This window comes from Lichenostomus cassidix, chromosome 1Aa (genome assembly GCF_008360975.1).
Source record: "Lichenostomus cassidix isolate B80296 chromosome 1Aa, HeHo_3.0, whole genome shotgun sequence".
Classification (NCBI taxonomy): domain Eukaryota; kingdom Metazoa; phylum Chordata; class Aves; order Passeriformes; family Meliphagidae; genus Lichenostomus; species Lichenostomus cassidix.
Window position 1 is genome coordinate 33,901,147 of NC_139480.1, and position 20,258 is coordinate 33,921,404.

General features: G+C 39.1%; 1 protein-coding gene and 1 long non-coding RNA gene across 5 annotated transcripts; one reads left to right on the forward strand and one right to left on the reverse strand.

Moving 5' to 3' along the window:
• Positions 1-11,073: 11,073 nt before the first annotated feature.
• YEATS4 (YEATS domain containing 4) lies at positions 11,074-15,917 on the forward strand. Of its 4 annotated transcripts, XM_085044741.1 has the most exons (8): positions 11,074-11,198; positions 11,292-11,411; positions 11,956-12,022; positions 12,113-12,207; positions 12,898-13,011; positions 13,611-13,703; positions 13,781-13,868; positions 15,321-15,917. In XM_085044741.1, exons 1-8 carry the CDS (start codon positions 11,148-11,150, stop codon positions 15,488-15,490), a joined length of 798 nt encoding a protein of 265 aa, XP_084900867.1. In that variant the 5' UTR covers positions 11,074-11,147; the 3' UTR covers positions 15,491-15,917. The 4 variants fall into 4 exon arrangements, with proteins under 4 accessions (XP_084900867.1, XP_084900852.1, XP_084900861.1 ...); XM_085044726.1 differs by lacking the exon at positions 12,898-13,011; XM_085044718.1 differs by lacking the exon at positions 12,898-13,011 and having other exon boundaries at positions 11,089-11,411.
• A 284-nt stretch (positions 15,918-16,201) lies between these two features.
• Positions 16,202-20,258, reverse strand: LOC146443442 (uncharacterized). Its single transcript, XR_014847523.1, has 2 exons — positions 19,661-20,258; positions 16,202-17,229 (listed from the first exon to the last, which is right to left on the reverse strand). It is a non-coding gene; the product is annotated as an uncharacterized LOC146443442 (long non-coding RNA).

The window sequence follows — 20,258 nt, forward strand, 5'->3', positions numbered from 1 at the left end:
GGTGGCTTGTGAATTTGCTAATTGACATATAAAACTGTAAAAACTGCAGCTCTCTGTTGTCAGTTGTTCTGAGGAGAGAGAGTCCCAGATCTGTGATTTTTAGCACACTGAAAATTATCTCTCATACAGCCTTGATCCTGATTGACACTGCAGTTAATATAAACTGTTCATATTAACTTAAATGGCCCATAGTAAGGGGTAGAAGAGTTAGGTTTAAAATACCCCAACCTGCAGTTGTTTACAGTTTTATAATAAAAGTGCTTGTGTGTGTTTCCTCTCCACCCCCAAGGCCGTAGCAGTCTGTACATAGTTGTATATTTGAAACGTGCCAGAAGAAACAAGATGTTACCATTTTTACAATTTCATGGGTTTGGTATTTTCTTAATATTTTGGGGTTTATTCACACATGCATATAAAAGAAAAGGTACACTTGTATGTCCTTGTTCACCAATGGGCAATATTTAAATGTCTTAGCAAAAAATGGCGCTGATTAAATTTGTCAGATGAGGTTTTGTAAATTTACCTAAAAACAAATTAATGGAGCACTCAGTGAAAATGGCGTCAAATTAAGGAATTTGTTTTAAATTTCATCAAGTGTAAAATGCAAGAAAATAGAAATTTCATAAAAGCTGCAAAAGCTTAGTTTCTGTCAGCCTTGCAAAGGCTCACTTTTAGTTTATTGTAAAGTGTTATGTAACAGACACTCTTGGAGTTGTCACTCGTTCAAATAGCTGCACGTAATGTTTTAAGTTAAGTTTCAAGACCTCAGATGGCTTTAAGAGGCAGCTCTTAGAAGCCTCTTGATTTCTTTTTTACCAATTTTGAAGATTTTACAGCTGACTTAAAATGTTACCCTGTTCAGGAAAGCATTTAAATCTGTTTGGTTTTCCAGAGCATATAAAGCATGTGCTTACATTTCGTAGATTTCAAGGAATGTAAACATATGCCTTAAGTATCATTTGCATCCAAGTGATTTTTATGCTTTACTGAGTTGGGACCAGTAGCTTGTGCAACTGCAAAAGTTTTGCATAAGTCTAAAATGCTCTCATATTTTTGGCACCTACTATTCAAGCAGGTTTCCTGCAGCCAGGTTGATGCGTGTTGGACTTGGCTACAGTTTCAGACTTGTCCCCCCCCCTTTTTTTTTCCTAAATTGTGTACCTCAGTTCCTCACACATGGGATCATTGGTGTTTATTGAACTATTTGCTACTGAGAAGATATTTCACGTGTTTGTTTAATCCTGTTTGAAAATGAAAACTGCCTTTAAAAATTTTGTAAAACTGAAAGTTGTATCAAGCAAGTCATGAATCACTTCCTGCTTTTTTTTTTTGTGAATAGGTATTGGTTACAAACAGTACTGTTGTAACTTTTTCTTCTTTACTTAAAAACATTGTTTACTACTGTGTGTAATAAGTTTTAAGGAAGAAATTTACCTGCCTGTAGCAGTTAAATGGGGAATAGCTAATACTGGAAAAGCAGCAGGTAAGTAATGTTCCATTGCATAGATATATTAAATTCTAAAATAAAAAAAAGTAACTTTACAGCATTTTATGCAGGAACTGATATTTTACTCCACATTGAAATAGATTTAAGGAGACTGTTGCTCTTTTTACATAGAGTGTAATTTCTCACTCACATATTTCCATTGCTGGCAATGGAAATAGCAGGGAGGGAATAGCAGGGGGTAAATAACATAAGTTAAACAGAATGACCATTGTGACCTGAGAGATGAGATCCCTGTATGAAGCCCATTATTTCTGCCTGTTCTCCAAATACTTAGTTTTAACTGGTAAATGTACTGTGTTGCAATTTAGATAATACTCTCTTGTTATTGTGAGCTTCCTTTGTTAGTTTTTTTTTTTTATAAAACAAAAAAATGTACAGAAAAAAATCCAAAGACCCTGGTAAGACACCAAAAAGGAATATGCCTAATGTACATCATGTATAACTGGATCTGTAGTAGAATTTTTACTGAGTTTTGGTTTACTAAATGTTCCTGGCAATTTCCTGTGCATGTGCAGGAAATGGCAGCTTGGAAACTGACTGACTGGTGGTGATGCCGTCATGGCTTCTGCTCTTAAGTATTCATTCAGTTGTATATCATTTCCTTTTGCTGATGAAAGGATGAAATAGTCTGTGAGGAAATACTTTATTTCTTTCAAATATTGATTTTATAACTAACACTGAAATTATTACCTTAAGGCTGTGTCCTTTATCTTGAAAGACAAAACTAACAAGTAGTGACTGTGGGGTGGTGGTGCTTTACCAACAGAACTTGTTTTATTGGTGGTTTGTTTTTTAGAAGTAGAGGGTGGTTTTTTTTAGGTAAAATTTTTACTGGACTATACATTTTGACAGGTCAAAGTACTTAAGAAGAAGAACATAGCATTTTGGAAACTGTACAGTCATTTTTTCTTTTTCCTCATTCCCTTTTTTGCTTTCTGTGCCAATAATTTTTGTTCTGATTACATTTTGAAAAATGTTTGTCAGAACTTCAGATTTTTATTTACAGTGTGGTTTATAAGCTTGGATAGCTGTTGGGTTTTGTGTTAAACAAGATATTTTTATTAAATTTAGGCATTAGCTTTTTTCTTTATGGACTGAGTGCTTTCTGGTTTTGTTCCTTTGAAATTGGTGAGGCTTAGTTTTTGAACTGTATTTTTTTACCTGATTGTTTAGTTGCATACCCAAACCCTTGTAAATGTTTTTTTTTTCCTAGTTGTATGTGGATAATTGGAGATTTAAATGTTGTATATACTTGTCATCTGTGTTTCTAGTAAAATACATGGCATTCTTTATAGAAGTACTTAATTCCTGATTTTCTTTCCTTATCCACTTGATCTCTGTGTACAGGTTAAACAGACTTTGCTCCCATTTTTATTTATAGAATTTTATACATAGCCTGTTAAAGTTGTCTTTGGTTCTTGTGTAAACTGAGATACAGCCTTAAATTTCCTAATACAATGCTCGTTAAGTTACTGTCAGTCATGTAGAGTTAAATATGAAACATGCACGTTTAAGACTGGTACTCTTCAGACATCTAAGACACTAAATTGCTTCTGCATTGAAATATAAACCCTTCAAGATTTTAGAGAAGGAAAGTGCAGGTCAGTGTCCATATAAAAAAATTAATTTGAATTCTTTCCAAAATAATTTTAACATAGAAAAGCAACGTGGATTCAGTTGAGATTCAAATTATTTTGGTAATTGACTGCACAGGTCTTGAACGTAATGGTTGCAGCATGCTAATGAATCATGATGTTAATGTAGAAATACTGTCTCTTGCAATTATGATGCCTTGCAATTAATACTTCAGACTGGCTTGGGGTGGATGGGGTGTTGGGGTTTTTTGGTTTTGTAGTTGTTTCCCCATCCTCCCTTTTCCTCCCCATCCCCCATTAAGGTCTGACATCCTATGTATTTTTAGATTCCATTTTAGCTTTAGAGGATAAATTTACTAAGGAGCAGTTTGGGGCATAGAAGTTAATCAGTTCGATGTTCTTGTGGGATTTAGTTTTCCCCATGTTTGACAAAGTACGATAAAGCTTCTCATTCCATTTGTATATAAGTTTGTTTATTCTTGAACCCTTTCTGTAGCCCCAGTGATTGCAGTGGGATGATGCCTATGCCTGTGCTTAAATCTTTTAAATACACTAGTTTTACAGAAGTCTCTTGAAAATAGTAAACAGCATACCTTTGATCCTGATGGAATGGACCATTTAAGTTGTAAAACTTCCCATCTATTCATACCATGTAATGTGATTTTTACATGATTTCAGAAATAATACTTTGGAGTATATTCAACTAATAGACTTCAGCCTCACCCTCTTGTACACAGTATTTTGTAATAGAAAATATTTTAAACTGTGCATATTATTATCACACTATGAAACAGACATTCCCTTGATCTTCAGATGTAAGAAAATGAGGAATGTGTGTGCTTTTATAAATACAAGTGATTGCAAATTCATATTCCTTACTACTGCAGCTGTCCTTTTTTAAAATAATAAAGAAAGGAGAAAAAAAAGCCAAGTGTTTTAAAGGTGAAATACATTCCTCTTTGGTAAACTGTAACATTTTTATGATGATTACCAGCACTGCTGACTTTCTAAACAAAAGGCTGTATTGTCTTCCTGTACCATTCCATTTCCTGGTTCCCGCTTTGCACAAGGGTATGTGAGTAAATATTCAAGAAATGGTTTGAAATACAGGAGGGGGGTTGTCCAAGTTGGAATTCAGAATTGCAATGCAGAATGTAAGGAAATGGATGCCTGTCAGAATGCCTGACTCCAAAGGATTTTATATATATATAGTAAACAGTTTCCTGATGCTGGCAGGCCAAAGAGTCTGTTGAATACTGGCGTTTTTGGAGACCTGTATTTCTCCACAAGGTAAGATGGTATCCTAGCAAATGTGGATTTCAATACATTTTCAGCAGAAATACTTAAATAATCTGTACGTTTAGGGATAATTTCATTTTTTTTAGATGTTATACTTGAAATATTGCACAACTTTTAGCTTTCATAGGTTTCTCTTTTTTCAGCCTTTAGGAGACTGTTAAGCAATTTGCTGTCCAACTTTTGTGTTGGTCTAAACTGCAATAGTAGTTTACCTTGTATTGAAGAAATAAAAACCATTTTTATATTAAAAAACTTTTGTCTGTCTTCATTTCAGGTTGTCTAATTTCTTTGCAGTTCTCATTATTACCAGACTTTGAATTTTCAAACATTAACATTTGGAGGGTGGACATTCTAAGATAGTTACAGCTAAATTCTGTGCTGCAATTATTTCTGAATCTAGAAATAGTTATACTAGCTCTTGTCCTTATCTGGTCTTTAAAGACTTTTTGCAGAGTTTGCAACCAGTGAGAAGTGCAGACTTTTTTTAAGCTAATCTTATTTTTTTGTAAAATACTGTGACCCGCATGTAATGTGTTAACTAAAGAAAAAAAATAGGCATGTTGCATAAAGCAATTTCAGTCTCTTAAAATTACATTTTCAGACTCAAACATCAGTGTAGTAATGTTTGGAGCTGTGGGCTTGCTCTATAGGAGACATTAAACCACTGATGATAAAACTTTTTATTTTAATCTGGTTTCTTGCGTTGACTAGATCTGACCAATGTTAATCATTGCAAAGCATGTGAGTGTAAAACACAGCAACTGTAAGACAGCTGTAGGGCAGGTTGTACTACTGTCATCTTACTTCATGCACAGCATTGATTTGGTGCCAATGACAGTGTCTATTCTCTGGTGATTTAAAACTGCTTTTGGTACTGGGGTTACATGAGCAAATGTTCTTGCTGCTAAAGCAGAACATTGTGTTTTATAAAATACATCTCTGTGTTATATACACAAAGCCACTAGCATTGCCATACTCTGCCATTCTAGTGGTAAACCTCCATAATTGGTACTTATCAAAGTTCATTCACTCTGGCACAAAACAAGCTATATCCATTTTACCATCTTAGATTACTGGTATAATTTTGCAATGCTGTTGGCTCCAGTTTTGGTCTGTGATGAGCCTCTAGCATTGGACAGTGGTAAGATTATGTGAGAATGCTGGTTTTTATTCAGGAAAAGAATTGTTTTTATCATTTAAAAAATAAGTCTGAAATTTAATCTAACTGGTTTGGAAGAACACAGCATTTGTGACTGTATTTAAACCCAATGGGAAATTGTATAGGTCTCTGCAGAGGAAACAAAATGTTCATTAGAAAATTAACTGGAATTTCTCTGGGTAGTGCTGCAAACCTGCTGTAATTGAAATAATGTTTGCTTACCTCTAAAGGGCTCAGACATTAATTGTCCAAAATAGCAAGCAACAGGATAGCAAAGCCAACTTGGCCATTGAGTTTTCTGTACTGTGTCTGAATTTCACCATTATAACCTGGGTTTTTAACATGTCTGTGTTGTAGCCTAGTTTCACTGACCAGGTGAAGAATGAGACAGAGATGGAAATTATACTGGGCTGTGGCTGATGGAGTTCAGGTAATTCCAGTCTTTCTTCTAGGTTAGGAGCAGAGGAGAAAATCATTGCGAACTCTTGATTTTGAAAGTATGTTCCTGCAATTTTCCTCCAGATTACAGTGTTCAGGAGTTCCAACTGCTGAAATGTGAGACTAAGTGTAAAGCATTCTGTCCCCAAAAACATGGGATGTATACTCTAAAGTAAACACAGTGCGGATTCAGTTATACATGGATGAATTCTTTGTGGAGGTGTTCAAGCATAGGTCAACTAACCAGGATGCAAGACCATCAAGGTATGATTTGAAATGGTATTGGAGAACAATGCATCTCTTCTGAACAATTTGCAGAAAATTTTTAGCACTGCCTCCCGTCAGACTGCTATGTCTGGTAGATCTTGTGCCCTTTATATAAATGGGAAGCAAAACTGGTTTCTTCTCAAACAAGGGTTACCAGCTTTACAGAAAGGACCCAGAGTAAACAGATGGTTTTAAAAATTATATATTACTGAGGATTTTTTTCAGAACTACTTTAATCTACTTAGCACTTGCAGTCATGGAGTAGGTTTTTTCTTTTATCCGTCATCTTAATGGTAAAGATAGATCCCTAGGTGTCCTGTCACACAAGGAAGGGTACATTCAAAATGGTGTAGGTGTGATCAAGGAATGTAAAAGGGCTTTCTGCCATCTAGTGGCATCAAAAAAACACTCCTTTTTGCTTAATTTATAATCTCAGTAATTGTGTCTGCATTGTCAGCAGAACTAGGTGTAATAATTCTCAACTGTCGTAAATTTAAGAAGGTAAAAGTTACTTCTTCTCCTACTCCTTTTCCACAAAATAAGCAAGCTGTATTATCTTTTCCTTGCCTTGACACCTCATGAAAAAGTCCCTCTTCATTGCCTGAATGCCTTTTGAGTGCACTGCTCTTAAATTCCTGTGTGTTTTCCTATATATTACACTTAAGGCTTAGAAACCTTTCTTTGATGCTAAAAACACTGGAAAAAGACACACAGGCAGATAAAATGTTGCCTGTAGTGGAATGCATCTCTAAAACTCCTCTGAAGATGGGTGGGTTCCCTTGTAGAACAGGCAGCATTTGCCTCTGAAGGAGCACTGAGCTCTACAGAGTTACTGTATTTCAGAATGGTTACTCTAAAACTGATTTCTGGGGTTCACTGGTATCCCATTTCCCTGTTAGCCATTTACTTCTTTTGACAGGCAGCTACACTTGCCACCTTTTACAATCTGCAGACTGTGCTTCACTTAAAAAATATATTGCTCTGCTTGCATGTGTTATAGCTGCACTCCGGTGGGAGGGGATAGAAACAGAGACCATTCATGCCAAACAGAATCCTTATTCATGGGTCAAGTTGTAAGGGACTAGGGCTCCCACCTCAAAAAGTTAATGGAGCTTATATGTAATTAAAACTGCAGTTCTTACTTTCCTGAAAGTGATTTAGCTTGGAATCCTTGCAAGATGCAGGTTCATAGCCCTTACTTTCTCAAAGACCGGTAGTGTAAGGGTAATGAAAATGGTGAATGGTGTTAAAATGGCCAACAGAACCCTGCAGAAGAAACTGTTGAAAATAATGTCCAAATTGTTTGGTGGGTTCTTTTTTTTTTGTACATAAAATACTTTGAATAAAAAGGGTCAGAAAAGGCCAGTGTTTTATTAGCAGCTCTAAAAAGCTGTATTTTGAACTTCTCTATGTAAGTATGAATTCTCCATAAGATTAAAGCTATCTGCTGGCTGGCTTCCATCTCAGCAGGAGTCCAGGACATTTTTTTGGTGCTAATTTCACAGTGGTAACAGTATGATTCTTCGGAAAAATAACTTATTTTGTCATGTAGGATCCCTACTGTGCCCTCCTAATTCCAAGTTATCCCCTGCCTGTTCCATTTAGTTAAGTAATTTATCATATTTTAAAATTAGTTTTATGCCTTTTACTCAAAAAGAATTTAGAAATAAAACTTAAACTTCTAAATTATCATCTCTTTTTTTTGTTTTAGTTACAGCAATAGCTAGCTCAGATTTTTTATGGTGATGGGCTTGGGTACATTACTGAGGAAGGGGGGAAATGTACCAAGTTGCCAAAACCATATTACCATCAAATTATATTAGTAGTCTGTTAAAACAGTCAGAAGTAATGAGAGGAATGGTGGTATAGCATTCCTTGCTAGAGCCAGGTTTGTGCTCCCTTCAGCTGCACTTGATCCTTGGAGCAGGTGGCCTCTTTGCCTACTCAGTTTGTCCTTAGCAGGATTGGAAGAAGTTTGAGGAAAGCCTTACATGACACTTCTGCAAGGTCAGCTCCTGGGAGATTGTATGTAATCCCCTTACAAAAATTAAAAATATTGCCATCTCTTTTTAACTTAAAAAAAAAAGGAGGAACATTTAAAACCACAATTTTGGAATTAAATCTTGGAATTACCTAAGCTGGGTAAAGATGTTGAGGAACCTGATAATTTTGCTGAGAGTGTGGAGTTGGAAGTTATTTATTTGTTGTGTATGCCAGTACCTGTGTGCCATCTGAGGACAGCTGGCAGGTGAAGGGCTCAGTTCTGAGGAGCAGCCAGTTCCTGTATGTGGCTCCTTCCTTTGACTGCATTAGCTTGTGATAAAACTTCACCTGAACTGCACACTTGGACAGAGGTTGGACTCAACAGTTACAGCATGGTGGCAGATCATGTGCAGCAGCTCCCAAAAACAGGTTGGTAGAAGCAGATTTTAGCACTTACATTCTTCATGGTGCTCCCAGCCCTTTCCTATATTAGACAGGAACCTGCCTAACATGGTCTAGTTCAAACAATCCCATCCATCTCCAGTCTCTCCCATGTCATCTACTTATGCAGATTCTTCTCATTCCACATGTTCCAACAAAGGTTTTCCCTCCATAGCCACAATCTGCTTATGACTCTGAAATTCAGTGACTGCCTTGAAGACTTCTCCATTTGACATGATTTCCTTTATTTCAGTTGGCACAGAGCACATGTCCAGTGCCAGTTTCTCCAGTTCTGCCACTTCTTAAACATGCTTCCATCTTGGTAATAACATTCAAGCCTGTGAATATTCAGATAATAAATCCATTAACTATTCTTTTGGTGAACAAGTCTTTGTGTGAGGCTTAGAAAAAGAATTTATTTCCTTTTCAATCAATCTGTAGCTGTCTTCTCTGTGATTGGCCATGCTTATAGGTAAAACAGGTTGGGGATGGTTTGGGTGTGTTTTAGCCTTCCATACTTCAGTGCAGGAAGAAAGCAAAGTAGCAAGAAAGACTGGAAAGTGCTGTCTGGAATGTGAAGCTCGGTCTTGTCCTGGGGCAAGCAACTGCATTGTTTAACTTCCTCCATGATTTATCTTACAGCCTCATGGGATCTGTCTGGAGTGTTTGCTCCTGCACTTCTTACAGGAAGTCTGTTCTGTTCCTCCCATGCTCCAGGGGTTACAAAAGGAAGTTATGCCTGAGTTTCTTCTTGGTTGGATTATATTATTCTGGGTTTTGTGCTGATAATGCTTGCTTTCTAGTTATTTCCCTTCCCATTGTACTTAACTCCTTAAGGCATTTGCAACAGCTAGTTAATACTTTCTCTGCCTTTATTTTGGCTATTTTGTTGAAGGAGGCTCTGGCCTTCTTTAAGACACATGGTGTTTACACCAGTTTGCCCTTTTCTTGCATATTTGCCTTTCAGTTATTATTTCTTATGACAGGAGATAATATGCTAGATATTAAGAAGAAATTTTTTACTGTGAGGGTGGAGAGACACTGGAACAAGTTTCCCAGAGAAGTTCTGGATGCCCCAGCCCTGGAAGTGTTCAAGGCCAGGCTGCATGGGACTCTGAGCAGCCTGGCCTAGCAGAAGGTGTCCTTGCCTGGGGTGGGGGTGAGGGGAGAACTAGATGGTCTTTAAGCTTCCTCTCAACCCAAACCATTTTATTGTCTTTTAACATGAGGATGCACACTTTATCAGATGGGATATATGTTGTATATATTTGGGTTTGTATGATAGCTTCTGATTAAGTTTTGGATGCTCTTAAATCCTGTTCTCTTTCTGACAGATTACCAAAGGTTGGTTACACCTCTGTCTTTAAAAATCCAACCAGAAATATTCAAGCCCACTCTTCCTTAAGGGAAATCTGTAGGGTAGTCATGAGCACGTACGAGGAAAAGGTTTCTTTAGAGCAGGAACTGCGTAATTGCTTTTCTTGTTCATCTTGTTACTGGAATAAAGAGTTTTTCACAGGAGCCGGTTATTAATTAAAGTCAGATTAACCTCAGAAAATGTTTCTTTGAAGACAGAGCTTGACCACTTTTAAAAGACTGGCCCAGCTGCCAGTCTTGCCTGCTTGCTTTGTTTTAACAAGAAGAGCTGTAACATTTCAGTGCTGAGCAGTGCTGTTCACATGAGATCTAGTTCATGCAAGGAACAGGGTAGGGAACTTTGGCTTTCTGGGAGTGGGTTAGGCATGATCTTCACTGTCTTCTAGTGTGCCAGGAGCCCCAGCACGGGCATTGGAGGGCCGTTGGGTGGAGAATGGTTCGCAGGCAGGGTCTGGCTGCAGCGCCCCAGAGGAATCCACTGTGACAGGGCTGGGCTGACCAGAGGGTGCAGCTGGGGCATGGAGCAACTCCACAAATCAGCAACCCCCGAGACTCATGTCCTCCTGAGCGAGCTGGGGTCAGCCTGGAGAAGAGAAGGCTCCAGGGAGAACTCAGAGCAGCCTTCCACTACCTAAGGGGGGCTTTAAGACAGCTGGAGAGGGACTTTTTGCAAGGGCATGTAGTGACAGGCCAAGGGGGAATGGCTTTAAAACGGGAAGAGGATAGGTTGTTGGGAAGGAGTTCCTCACTGTGAGGCGCTGGGACAAGTTGCCAGAGAAGCCGTGGTTGCCCCATCACTGGAAGTGTTCAAGGCCAGGCTGGATGAGGCTTGGAGCACTCTGGCCTAGTGGAAGTGTCCCTGTCCCGGGCGCCCTGCAGGGTCCCTGCCGTGCCGCCCTGCTCCCCCGCCCCGGCCGGGCCCCTGGCGGCCCGCGGGGCTGTGCCAGCAGCGGCGGCGCGGCCCCGCCCCGGAAGCCGCGAGGGATGGCGGTCGCGGGGCGGCGGCGGCGGCGGGAGCGGCGGCGGGGCCGGGCGGGGCGGGCGCGGGCGGCGGCGGCGGCGGGCGGCGCCCCCGGGCAATATGTTCAAGAGAATGGCAGAGTTCGGGCCTGACTCCGGCGGCAGGGTGAAGGTGCGGCCTCGGCGGCGGGGCTCGGGCCGCGGGGGGCGGCGCGGCAGCGCCTGTCTGAACGCGCCGCGTCCGCCCGTGTTCCTTTTCTTTAAGGGAGTTACCATCGTGAAGCCGATCGTGTACGGGAACGTGGCGCGGTACTTCGGGAAGAAGAGAGAGGAGGACGGTCACACGCACCAGTGGACGGTGTACGTGAAGCCGTACCGGAACGAGGTACAGCCGAGCCGAAAGGAAGGCTGCCCGGGCTGGGAACAGGCGGCCCGGGAACCGGGGATCGGCGGCCCTGGAAGCGTGCAGAACGCGCGGGGATGTGGCGCTCGGGGACGTGGCTAGTGGTGGCCTTGGGTTCAGGTTGGACTCCGTGATGTTGGAGCTCCTTTCCAGCCGAACGCGGGAGTTTGGAAAGCTGCGGTTCGAGGAAAGGGAGAAGGGTGTTTGGCTGTAAGCAGAGGAGCCACATAGGCTGATGGGTTTCCTAAAAGGAAAACCGTGGGAAAGGCACGCTTCCATTTATGCTTTTTGGAGTGATCTTTCCAGTTTAGGGGAAGACTGGAGAACATTCATGGGGACAAAATACTAACAGACCTGTGTGCCGGAACTAGTTTTTGGATTTACCATTTTGCTTTACTTCTGTGTTTAACGTCAGAAGGAATACAGTGCTTACGTCAGCAACAATGATAGGCGTGTAGGATAGATGAATGAATGGTAGCTCGGTGTGCTGTGTGAATAATCAGAAATAACAGTGTTTCTGTTTTAGGACATGTCTGCATATGTGAAAAAAATTCAATTCAAGTTGCATGAAAGCTACGGTAATCCTTTAAGAGGTGGGTTTTGCATTTTGGCATTTGTTCCTAGAACTGGGCTTTTGTTCTGGCTTTTTCATGGGATTAACACTTCTGTGTTTCCTGTTGCAGTTGTTACCAAACCACCATATGAAATCACCGAAACAGGCTGGGGTGAATTTGAAATAATCATTAAGATATTTTTCATTGATCCAAATGAAAGACCTGTAAGTACATCAAACTTTTAACAAAACTTAAATAATTAATTATGGTGGCCTACAGCTCTGCTCTAGGAAATTGCTGGTCAAAGTAAGTTTCATTGGCCATGGAACTAATAAAGTCTGTTCTTGGAGAAAATTAATTTAATGATTGGTCACATTTTCCTGTTTCTGTGCTTTACTCCTGGTATTTGTGACTGATTTTCCTGTGCTTGGCTTCTCTGACATTTACTAAGACCTGACCACATGTTATACCTGACCTGGGCTGAGCACACACTGTTTCTCTTCCACGTAGCTTCCACGTTCTAGGATATTTGAGGGTTTGGGGTTTTTTTCTGTCAGATCAAAATCAGTCAAAAAGCAGCAGAGGTACTATGTTAGCATAAGTCTCTGCCTTAAGAAAACCAGGTTAAGACAGCTCTGTAGTTCCATAAAGTACTGGAATTAGTTTCTTCCATTCCTGTGTTTTAGACATGTCTTGTAGATTTGTTTAGGTAGGAAGCTTGATTACTCTGTTTTAGGGAAAAGGGATGCTTATTTCTGGAAGGGTTGAGTTCCTTTCATCACGTGAACAAACCTTTATCCATTTTTTGCTGAATGAGAGGGAAACTGTATTTATGTTTTTCTTGAATACGTAGAAAGGACTTCCTGTGCTGTTGGGCTCAGTAGCATCCTGACTTGTATGAATTCCGTTCACAGCTTGCTCAAGCTGTCCTAAAGTTGGTTGGGTGTTTTTTCTTTGCTGCTGTTTTTCGAAAGCTGTTTCGGAGCCTGTTGTGTCCTCCCTTTCCAGGAATTATCAAGGGCAGTAGGGTGCTGCTCTGTTCCCTGGCTGCTCCTGGGCTGTTTGTGGCAGGGGAGAACTATGGGCTGTGTGTGCTCTTCCCAGGCCATGATCCATGTGGTTGGTGGCTCCTCGGGGCTGGACAGGACTTCTGTCCTCTCCCCACCCTGCCATTTGCAGGGCAGGGATGGAAGAGTAACTCCATAAAGAGAGGTTACAGTGAAAAGAGATTCAGAGCTTCCCTGGTGCTTCTCTTTCTCAAGAAGGGAGGATAAGGTCACAGAAAGCACTTTCTAACTGATTAATTATGAAAGTTGCTTTGAATTAAATCACCTATTTGGAAATGTTTGAGACAAGATGGTATTAGTAGTTTTTGTATACCAGTCCTAAACCACTTTCCCAGACATTTTTAAAGTCTCAAGAGGCCTTTGGATAGTTGGCATGTTTTAGCAGTTAATACTAAATTTTAGTAATTCTGCTGAAGCTATGTATTTATTTTTGCATTCCTAAAACATTTTTAATTCCTATACAATTGTTTTGTAGAAACAAAATAGTACTTGTTGACATCTAGGATTAGATTCCTATTTCCATACTGTTGTCAAGCTGATAAAATTCTGTCTTTGCATAGGTAACCTTATATCACTTGCTGAAGCTTTTTCAGTCGGATACCAATGCCATCCTGGGGAAGAAAACTGTAGTTTCTGAATTCTATGATGAAATGGTATGAACATTCTTAATGTTACCCTCACTTTATTTTGAAGAGTATGAGTGATACCATGTATTTTTCTCCTTTATTAGATATTTCAAGATCCTACTGCAATGATGCAGCAGCTGTTAACAACGTCTCGTCAACTAACACTAGGTGCTTATAAGCATGAAACAGAGTGTAAGTTGAAAGTTAAAATATTTTAATTTTAAAGATAGCAATAGTTGGATTTGCTTTTTGTGGTTTTTTTCTGGGCTGTAACAGTGCAATGGATTCGAATGCTGCTAAAAAGTGATATTTTTGCATTAAATTTAACTTCTGCAAAGATTTTAATACTTACCTGAAAACTTCTAAGATTTTCTAATTCCTATGGTTGCTGAAAAAAAAAAAAGAATTAGGAATTACTTGGTCTGAAGAGTGATGGCATGATCTACACCTAGTCTGACGTGTTTGAAGTGAATTAAAACTGAGAATAAATGAAGGCCACCCTGTAGTACAGTTCTGTTCAGCACTGCAAGCAAAGGTCACACTTGAAGCATGGGACAGTTAGTAATGTTTAAGTCAAAGGAGCAACCTTTTGTGGATAAAGAGTAGTGTCTGAAAGGTCTTCCTGTCTTTTTCCCTTCTACTTCTTTAACTGTAGCTAATTTCATAACATACTTCTTCAGTACAGCGTAATGTTTTTTGTGTCCTTTTTATCCAATTTGTCTCCAAACATAAGCAAAAGTATGAGGGGAATTAAGGAAATTAAGATCCATTGGTTCATAAGTCGTAATGCATTTAGTGATTATTTCTGTTCTGATCTTCTGTATTTCATCTCTTATTTGCTTTCTGAGAGTAGAAGATGTAGTATTTATTGAGCCAAAATCCTGCTGTATTAGTTATGATGTTTAATGCCATTGTAGTTCAGCTCACCTGACCTTATGTTCACCTGACAACAAATGGCATTGTTGGTATGTTTTGGACAGCAAACACTAGTGCTAATAGTGGAGAGTGACTATGAGCTTCAAAATTAGGGTTCCTTTTTGCCTTATGTCTGCTTGGCTGTGTGGATGTGTGAGCTGCTTGTATTTCCTGCCTCAGTTCAGCCAATCTGGACGTAGGTTTTTGTTACGTTGCATGTTACGGTTTTCGTTTAGAAAATGTTTAATGATATGATTCATAAAACCATCCAAATTTAAATACTTTTACTTAAATTTTTGGGTATTTCTCCACAGAGTAGGTGGAAACTTTTAGTGTGGTTTTTTTTAATGTATAAATATTTCCTTTAAATGTACTAAATGAAGCAGATAATATTTGACACTACCCACAATATGTAATATATGGGATATGTAATATATGGAATTTCCATGGCCTTCATAGATTTGTTGGCTTTACTGTCTTTGTTCTAAAACCTGTGCATGAAAAATAATAAAAAAGAGGATACTTGAAGTCATATATGAGCCTGCAAAACAAACTTTTTGTTAAAATTCAGATTTTTACGTGGATACCAATTTAATTACAACCATTAAATCTCTGAGTTTTTTTGTTTTTTTTTAGGACACACGCTATCCAAATTACTGTTTCAATTTTTTTTAAATTGCAACTTTTCATGGTACTTAAAATATTTATTTTTCTTTATCACCCCCACAGTTGCAGATCTTGAAGTCAAAACCAGGGAAAAACTTGAAGCTGCCAAAAAGAAGACTAGTTTTGAAATTGCTGAGCTTAAAGAAAGACTAAAAGCAAGTCGTGAAACCATCAACTGTTTAAAGAATGAAATCAGAAAACTTGAAGAAGATGATCAGTCTAAAGATATGTGATGAGTGCTGACTTGAGTGTAATCTGAAAATGGAAGGACTTCAGTCATGGAATTGTATGAGTTCTCTGCAGTTCTGTAACTGAGACTATGAGAATTTCGCTGGCAAATGATTGAAGTTTGTGGCAATCAGCTTCATAAATGGAAGAAAAAAGAAGGAATGTACCTTTGTTTTATAGTTAAAATCGGTGGGTACTTAACGATTTATTTCAAGCAGAAGTGGTCTTGGAGACCAGCCTACTTTTTTTTTTTTTTTAACTTCATTTGAGTTGTGTATGAAAACTTTGTATTAAGTCTTTGTATTAGTTCAATGTGATTTTACAAAATGCTGGTGTTTACTTTTTTTACGGTTTTGTTTTGTTTTTTTTCTACTGATTGTTTAGAGATGCATCTTTAAAGCTAAAAATAAAATATGCAGTTTTTTATTTTAATATTTTTTGTCCCTGTCATGATGTGGGCTTGAAGAACAACTAAGTAGCATACCCTGATTTAAAACAGAGGTTGAAATACATTGGTATGCAAGTTGCTTAAGTCTGGTTACAGTGATTTTTGGCATATCTCTCTGTTACCAGCACAATGAAAACACTTTCTGAAAACAGGGTTTTATATAACTTGTATATCTGTAGGTAAGAGTTTCTAGCCCCAAAGCTGCTTTAACACATATAAATACATCAATGCTACAAACTATGCTCAGAAGCAGCAAATTATTCCAGTGCTGTTTTGCAGGATTTTATTCAATATTTTTACTGTACTACAGTCACTTCATCAGATGTTATCGCTGTTGCTCCTTCCTCCTCCCACTCTTCCTTCCCCTGCTCCAGCCTGCTGTCCTCCCACAAAATACAGTCTTCCATGAACTTCTCCAGTGTGAAAGCTTCCCATGGGCTACAATTCTTCCCAAAGTGCTCCAGTGTGGGCTCCTTTCCAGGGGGCCTCAGGAGCCTGTCCAGTGCAGGCTTCCCACAGGGTCATGGTCTCCTTTGAGCATCCCTCTGCTCTGGTGTGGGGTCCTCCGCGGGCCGCAGATGGATCTCTGCTACAGCATCTGGAGCATCTTCTCCTCCATCCTCACTGACCATGGTGTCTGCAAGGCTGTTCTTTACATATGCTCACTCCTGTCTCCGCTCTGTTCCCCCTGCCCAAGCAGGGCTTTTTCTCCCTTTTTAAATCAGCGACCCGTTCGGCTCAACCTTGGCCAGTGGCAGCTCCATCTTGGAACCATCTGGCCTTGGCTGTTTTGGACATGGGGAAAGCTGGCAGCTTCTCACAGAAGCCACCCCTGTAGCCCACTCACTACCAAAACCTTGCCACATAATTCTTAAGTCACTAACAAGTGTTCCCCTGAAAAATCAGTACATGATTTTATCAATGCTTGGAGATCAAAGCACCCATTCCTTTGTATTTGTAACAAATGATGATTGATTTGCTTTTATCATGGCTTTGGTAAACTGCACTGAAACAGTTTCATCACTCAATATGTAGACTTAGGGTTTTCATTAAGTACAGCAACTTGGCATACTTGGTTTATGGTATTATGTACACATGTAGGTTGAGCAACAGCTTTTACTGTGGTGTCCACACAGATCCTTCCTAGCACTGCAGAAGATCCAAATTTTTCTGGCTACCTAAGTGCTTTGGTTTCTTGATTCAGTAGCCAATTTCCTTTTAAGATGCAGATGAAGAAGAATGCCATCTTCAGAGCTGTGCATTGAGACTTGCATGGGCCACAGTATATTGTGCATGCTGAAAGAAAAATGGAAAGCACAATTTTTGGTGTATGCAACATTTTTATCTTCATATTCGTAAGTTAAAATAATAGTTACGATGACCAACTCAAACATAATATTAAAGAAGTTGTGCAAGAGCTGTGACTAATGTGAGCAGGTCTGCTGAAACATTCTTGAACAGACCAAGAAAGAATGGAGATGTACCTTTTGAGTCCAACTTTTCTGTGGAAGCCCAAAGTATTCTTCATGTTTACATCTTTAATAGCATCCAGTGAAGAGCCTAGTGTCCTAGGATACAGGAGCAACAATCCTGGCTCCACTGTTAGTAGCCATCAGCATGCTGGACCAGTGATGTAATTTCTGTTCGCAGTTACTGGTCTTTCTTTCCTTAGTTTTTCTTTCAACTTTTTGTATTTTTTTTCTTCTTCTTTGTGCTCTCTGCAAAGATCCTAGAAGAGTCATTAGGCTCCTCTGTCAATAATAAAAAAATAGTCCTAATTTGCTAACACAGCTGTCTGTGCTGAGCAGTTACTGTCAATAGACAACAGGAAAGAGCACCTTCTGCTTTACAAAGTTCTGTCCTATGATCTGTGTTTCCATCAGAAAATACTGTTCGGGCGCTGAGAAAGCAACTGAGCCCTGTATTAGAGAGGAACTAAATTCTGGGAAAAGTTAATGACAATTAATCATAGAGCCATGGTCATAGAATATCCTGAGTTGGATGGGACCCACAAGGATCATCGAGTCCAGCTCCTGACCCTGCACAGGACATCCCCAAGAGCTGCATGGATCTCAGCTAATAGGTTATGTTTGTGCCCATGTGCTCTGCAGTGAGAAGTTACTGATGCAAACACCTGAGAGCACATGTGTACACAGTAAATTTACAGGAAGTGTTGATTTTCTAGTGTGTATCAATTTCAAAGTTACTAGAACTGAAATGGAGTGGGGCACCTAAGGACAGCTGCATTTGACCTCTATTGCCTTGAAAAAAAAGAAAAGCCCAAATGCTACACTCCACTTTATTTTTGGCAGCCCTACGAAGATGTGATTCCAGACAAAGTTCTGGTTTGAGCTTGCCAGGCTGCAAACTTAAATGCTATTTATATTGCTGAGACTGACCTTAGACTATGGCTTCATCCTGAGTTATCATTGGGAAACGCAGTTGTATTCAAATCTTGCTTTGCAGAGGAGTGGAAGAAAACCTCAATGTGCTGTAGGTGCAGTTTGACATTAGTGAATTTTTTGTTCAGTTTGCCTCCTACTGCAGTTCAGTAATTTGTTCAGTTGCCTACTCTAAAGATTTAGCCACCACTCGAAGTAACCTTTTGGTAAGTAAAGGTAAACCATGGTTTCTCTCAGTTGACATGCTTACTGTTACAAGCTTTACCAGTGAGCATCAATATCAAAAATGCAAAACTAGTAGTTAGTGTCATTGCCTCTTCCACTATAAAGACTTGGGGGCTTCAAATGTTTTAGCTAAGACAAATTAATGGTCATCACAGTAATTTCAGACAATGACTCATTACTCACTACTCAGTATTATGTATCACTAGTCCTTTCCTTTCCTAGCTCTATCTCATATAATCCAGTTCTTTCCTTTGGGTTTGGCACACAGTAGGTTATAACCAGACTGTGAAGTTGTATAAGGCTCTTGCCCAGGATGTTTCTCACCAAAAGTGCCATTATCTGACGGGAGATGTGTAAATACAGTTAAGTCAAAGATTTACTTGAGAATTTTTGTGGTCAGTAGAGATGGAGCTGGAAGCAACATTAAAGCACCCTGTTCATTTTCTTTCTAGACAGATGCTGATAATAACACCAACCTTTAGCTGCTTATGCATTTCTTCCATATAAAATACCTCAGTGTGTTTACTTCTTAATGGGAATACAGATTTAAGAGCATTTCAGGTTGTTTTCAGACATTATGTTTTCCAAACACCAGGTGGCAGGTATGTCCAAAATAGTCTCCAGTCTCAACAGCACTTTAATTACTGGGATTTTGGCAGGTCTGTGGTATCTTTAGTTGATCTCATTTGCTTTGACATTTGATCATCTAATGAGACAACCTGTATTTATTTCTGTAGAGGTGACCAAATTATCTCATGCATGTTACAGAACTGTTCAGCAGCCTCATCAGCAAATCAAGTGTGCCATGCCAGGAAGCACAAAATAAAGTGTGAATGTTTACAATTTTTGTTCATTTGGTAAGGGAAGCAGTTTTCAAACTAAAAATCTCTGGGGTTGTTTTCAGGGGATTTTTTTCTTTTTTTCAGGCCAAGATTATGTGACAATATGAGTGCACTAAACATAACTTAGGCACTCTACTGGACTGCATACTTTGCTTGCACTCAATTGCAGGTCCAAAATGGTATGATTTTCTGCAAGTAAAAGTAATTACCATTTGAACTCAATCTTGATACAGTTAATAAACTTCTTTGAATACTTGCTGCTTAATGATACTATAAATGAATCTCTGGCTTCCAAGTGTGTTGAAACTTCTAATTTTCCTGCATACAGCAGGGAAGATCAGTTTCACTTAAGTAAGGGGAAGAAAAGAGAGTTAGGATGGTAGAAAAGAATAGCAACAATGAGAAATTCCTGTTATATATATTTATTTGGGATTTATGTAACATTCATTTATGATACATTTATACTATTTCCATTTTAAAATGTTTTAAGCTAGCACATGAGGTCATGTAAGTTTCTAGTGAAACAGTTTTGCCTATGCAAATAGCTAATACACATCCAAAATTAAAATCTACTACTTGATTTTCATAGGAAAAATCTCTTCAGTGATTAGGCCACAGTGAATAGACCACAAAAAGAACTTCATTAACATTGCAATATACAGTATTTTTCCTACTAGGCCCCAATAATAACTATTTTTAAGGCGTTCATTTGTTAAATGATTAGCTGGCCCTTCTTATTTCCATGCTTGTGGAGAATTCTGTACTTTAGGACAGAAACAAATTTCATCTGACCGACTACTTGCTTCTGCTTTGCAAATACTTTTACCTGCAGTGACCAATAGCTTTTTTTCTTCAA

What these genes read in the sequence shown, in the direction of transcription:
- YEATS4 (XM_085044741.1), top strand. Translation starts at nt 11,148, where the DNA reads ATGTTCAAGAGAATGGCAGAGTTCGGGCCTGACTCCGGCGGCAGGGTG. An exon ending in CTACGGTAATCCTTTAAGAG is followed by an intron (nt 12,023 to 12,112) that starts GTGGGTTTTGCA and finishes TTCCTGTTGCAG; the next exon opens with TTGTTACCAAACCACCATAT. An exon ending in TTGATCCAAATGAAAGACCT is followed by an intron (nt 12,208 to 12,897) that starts GTAAGTACATCA and finishes TTCCGTTCACAG; the next exon opens with CTTGCTCAAGCTGTCCTAAA.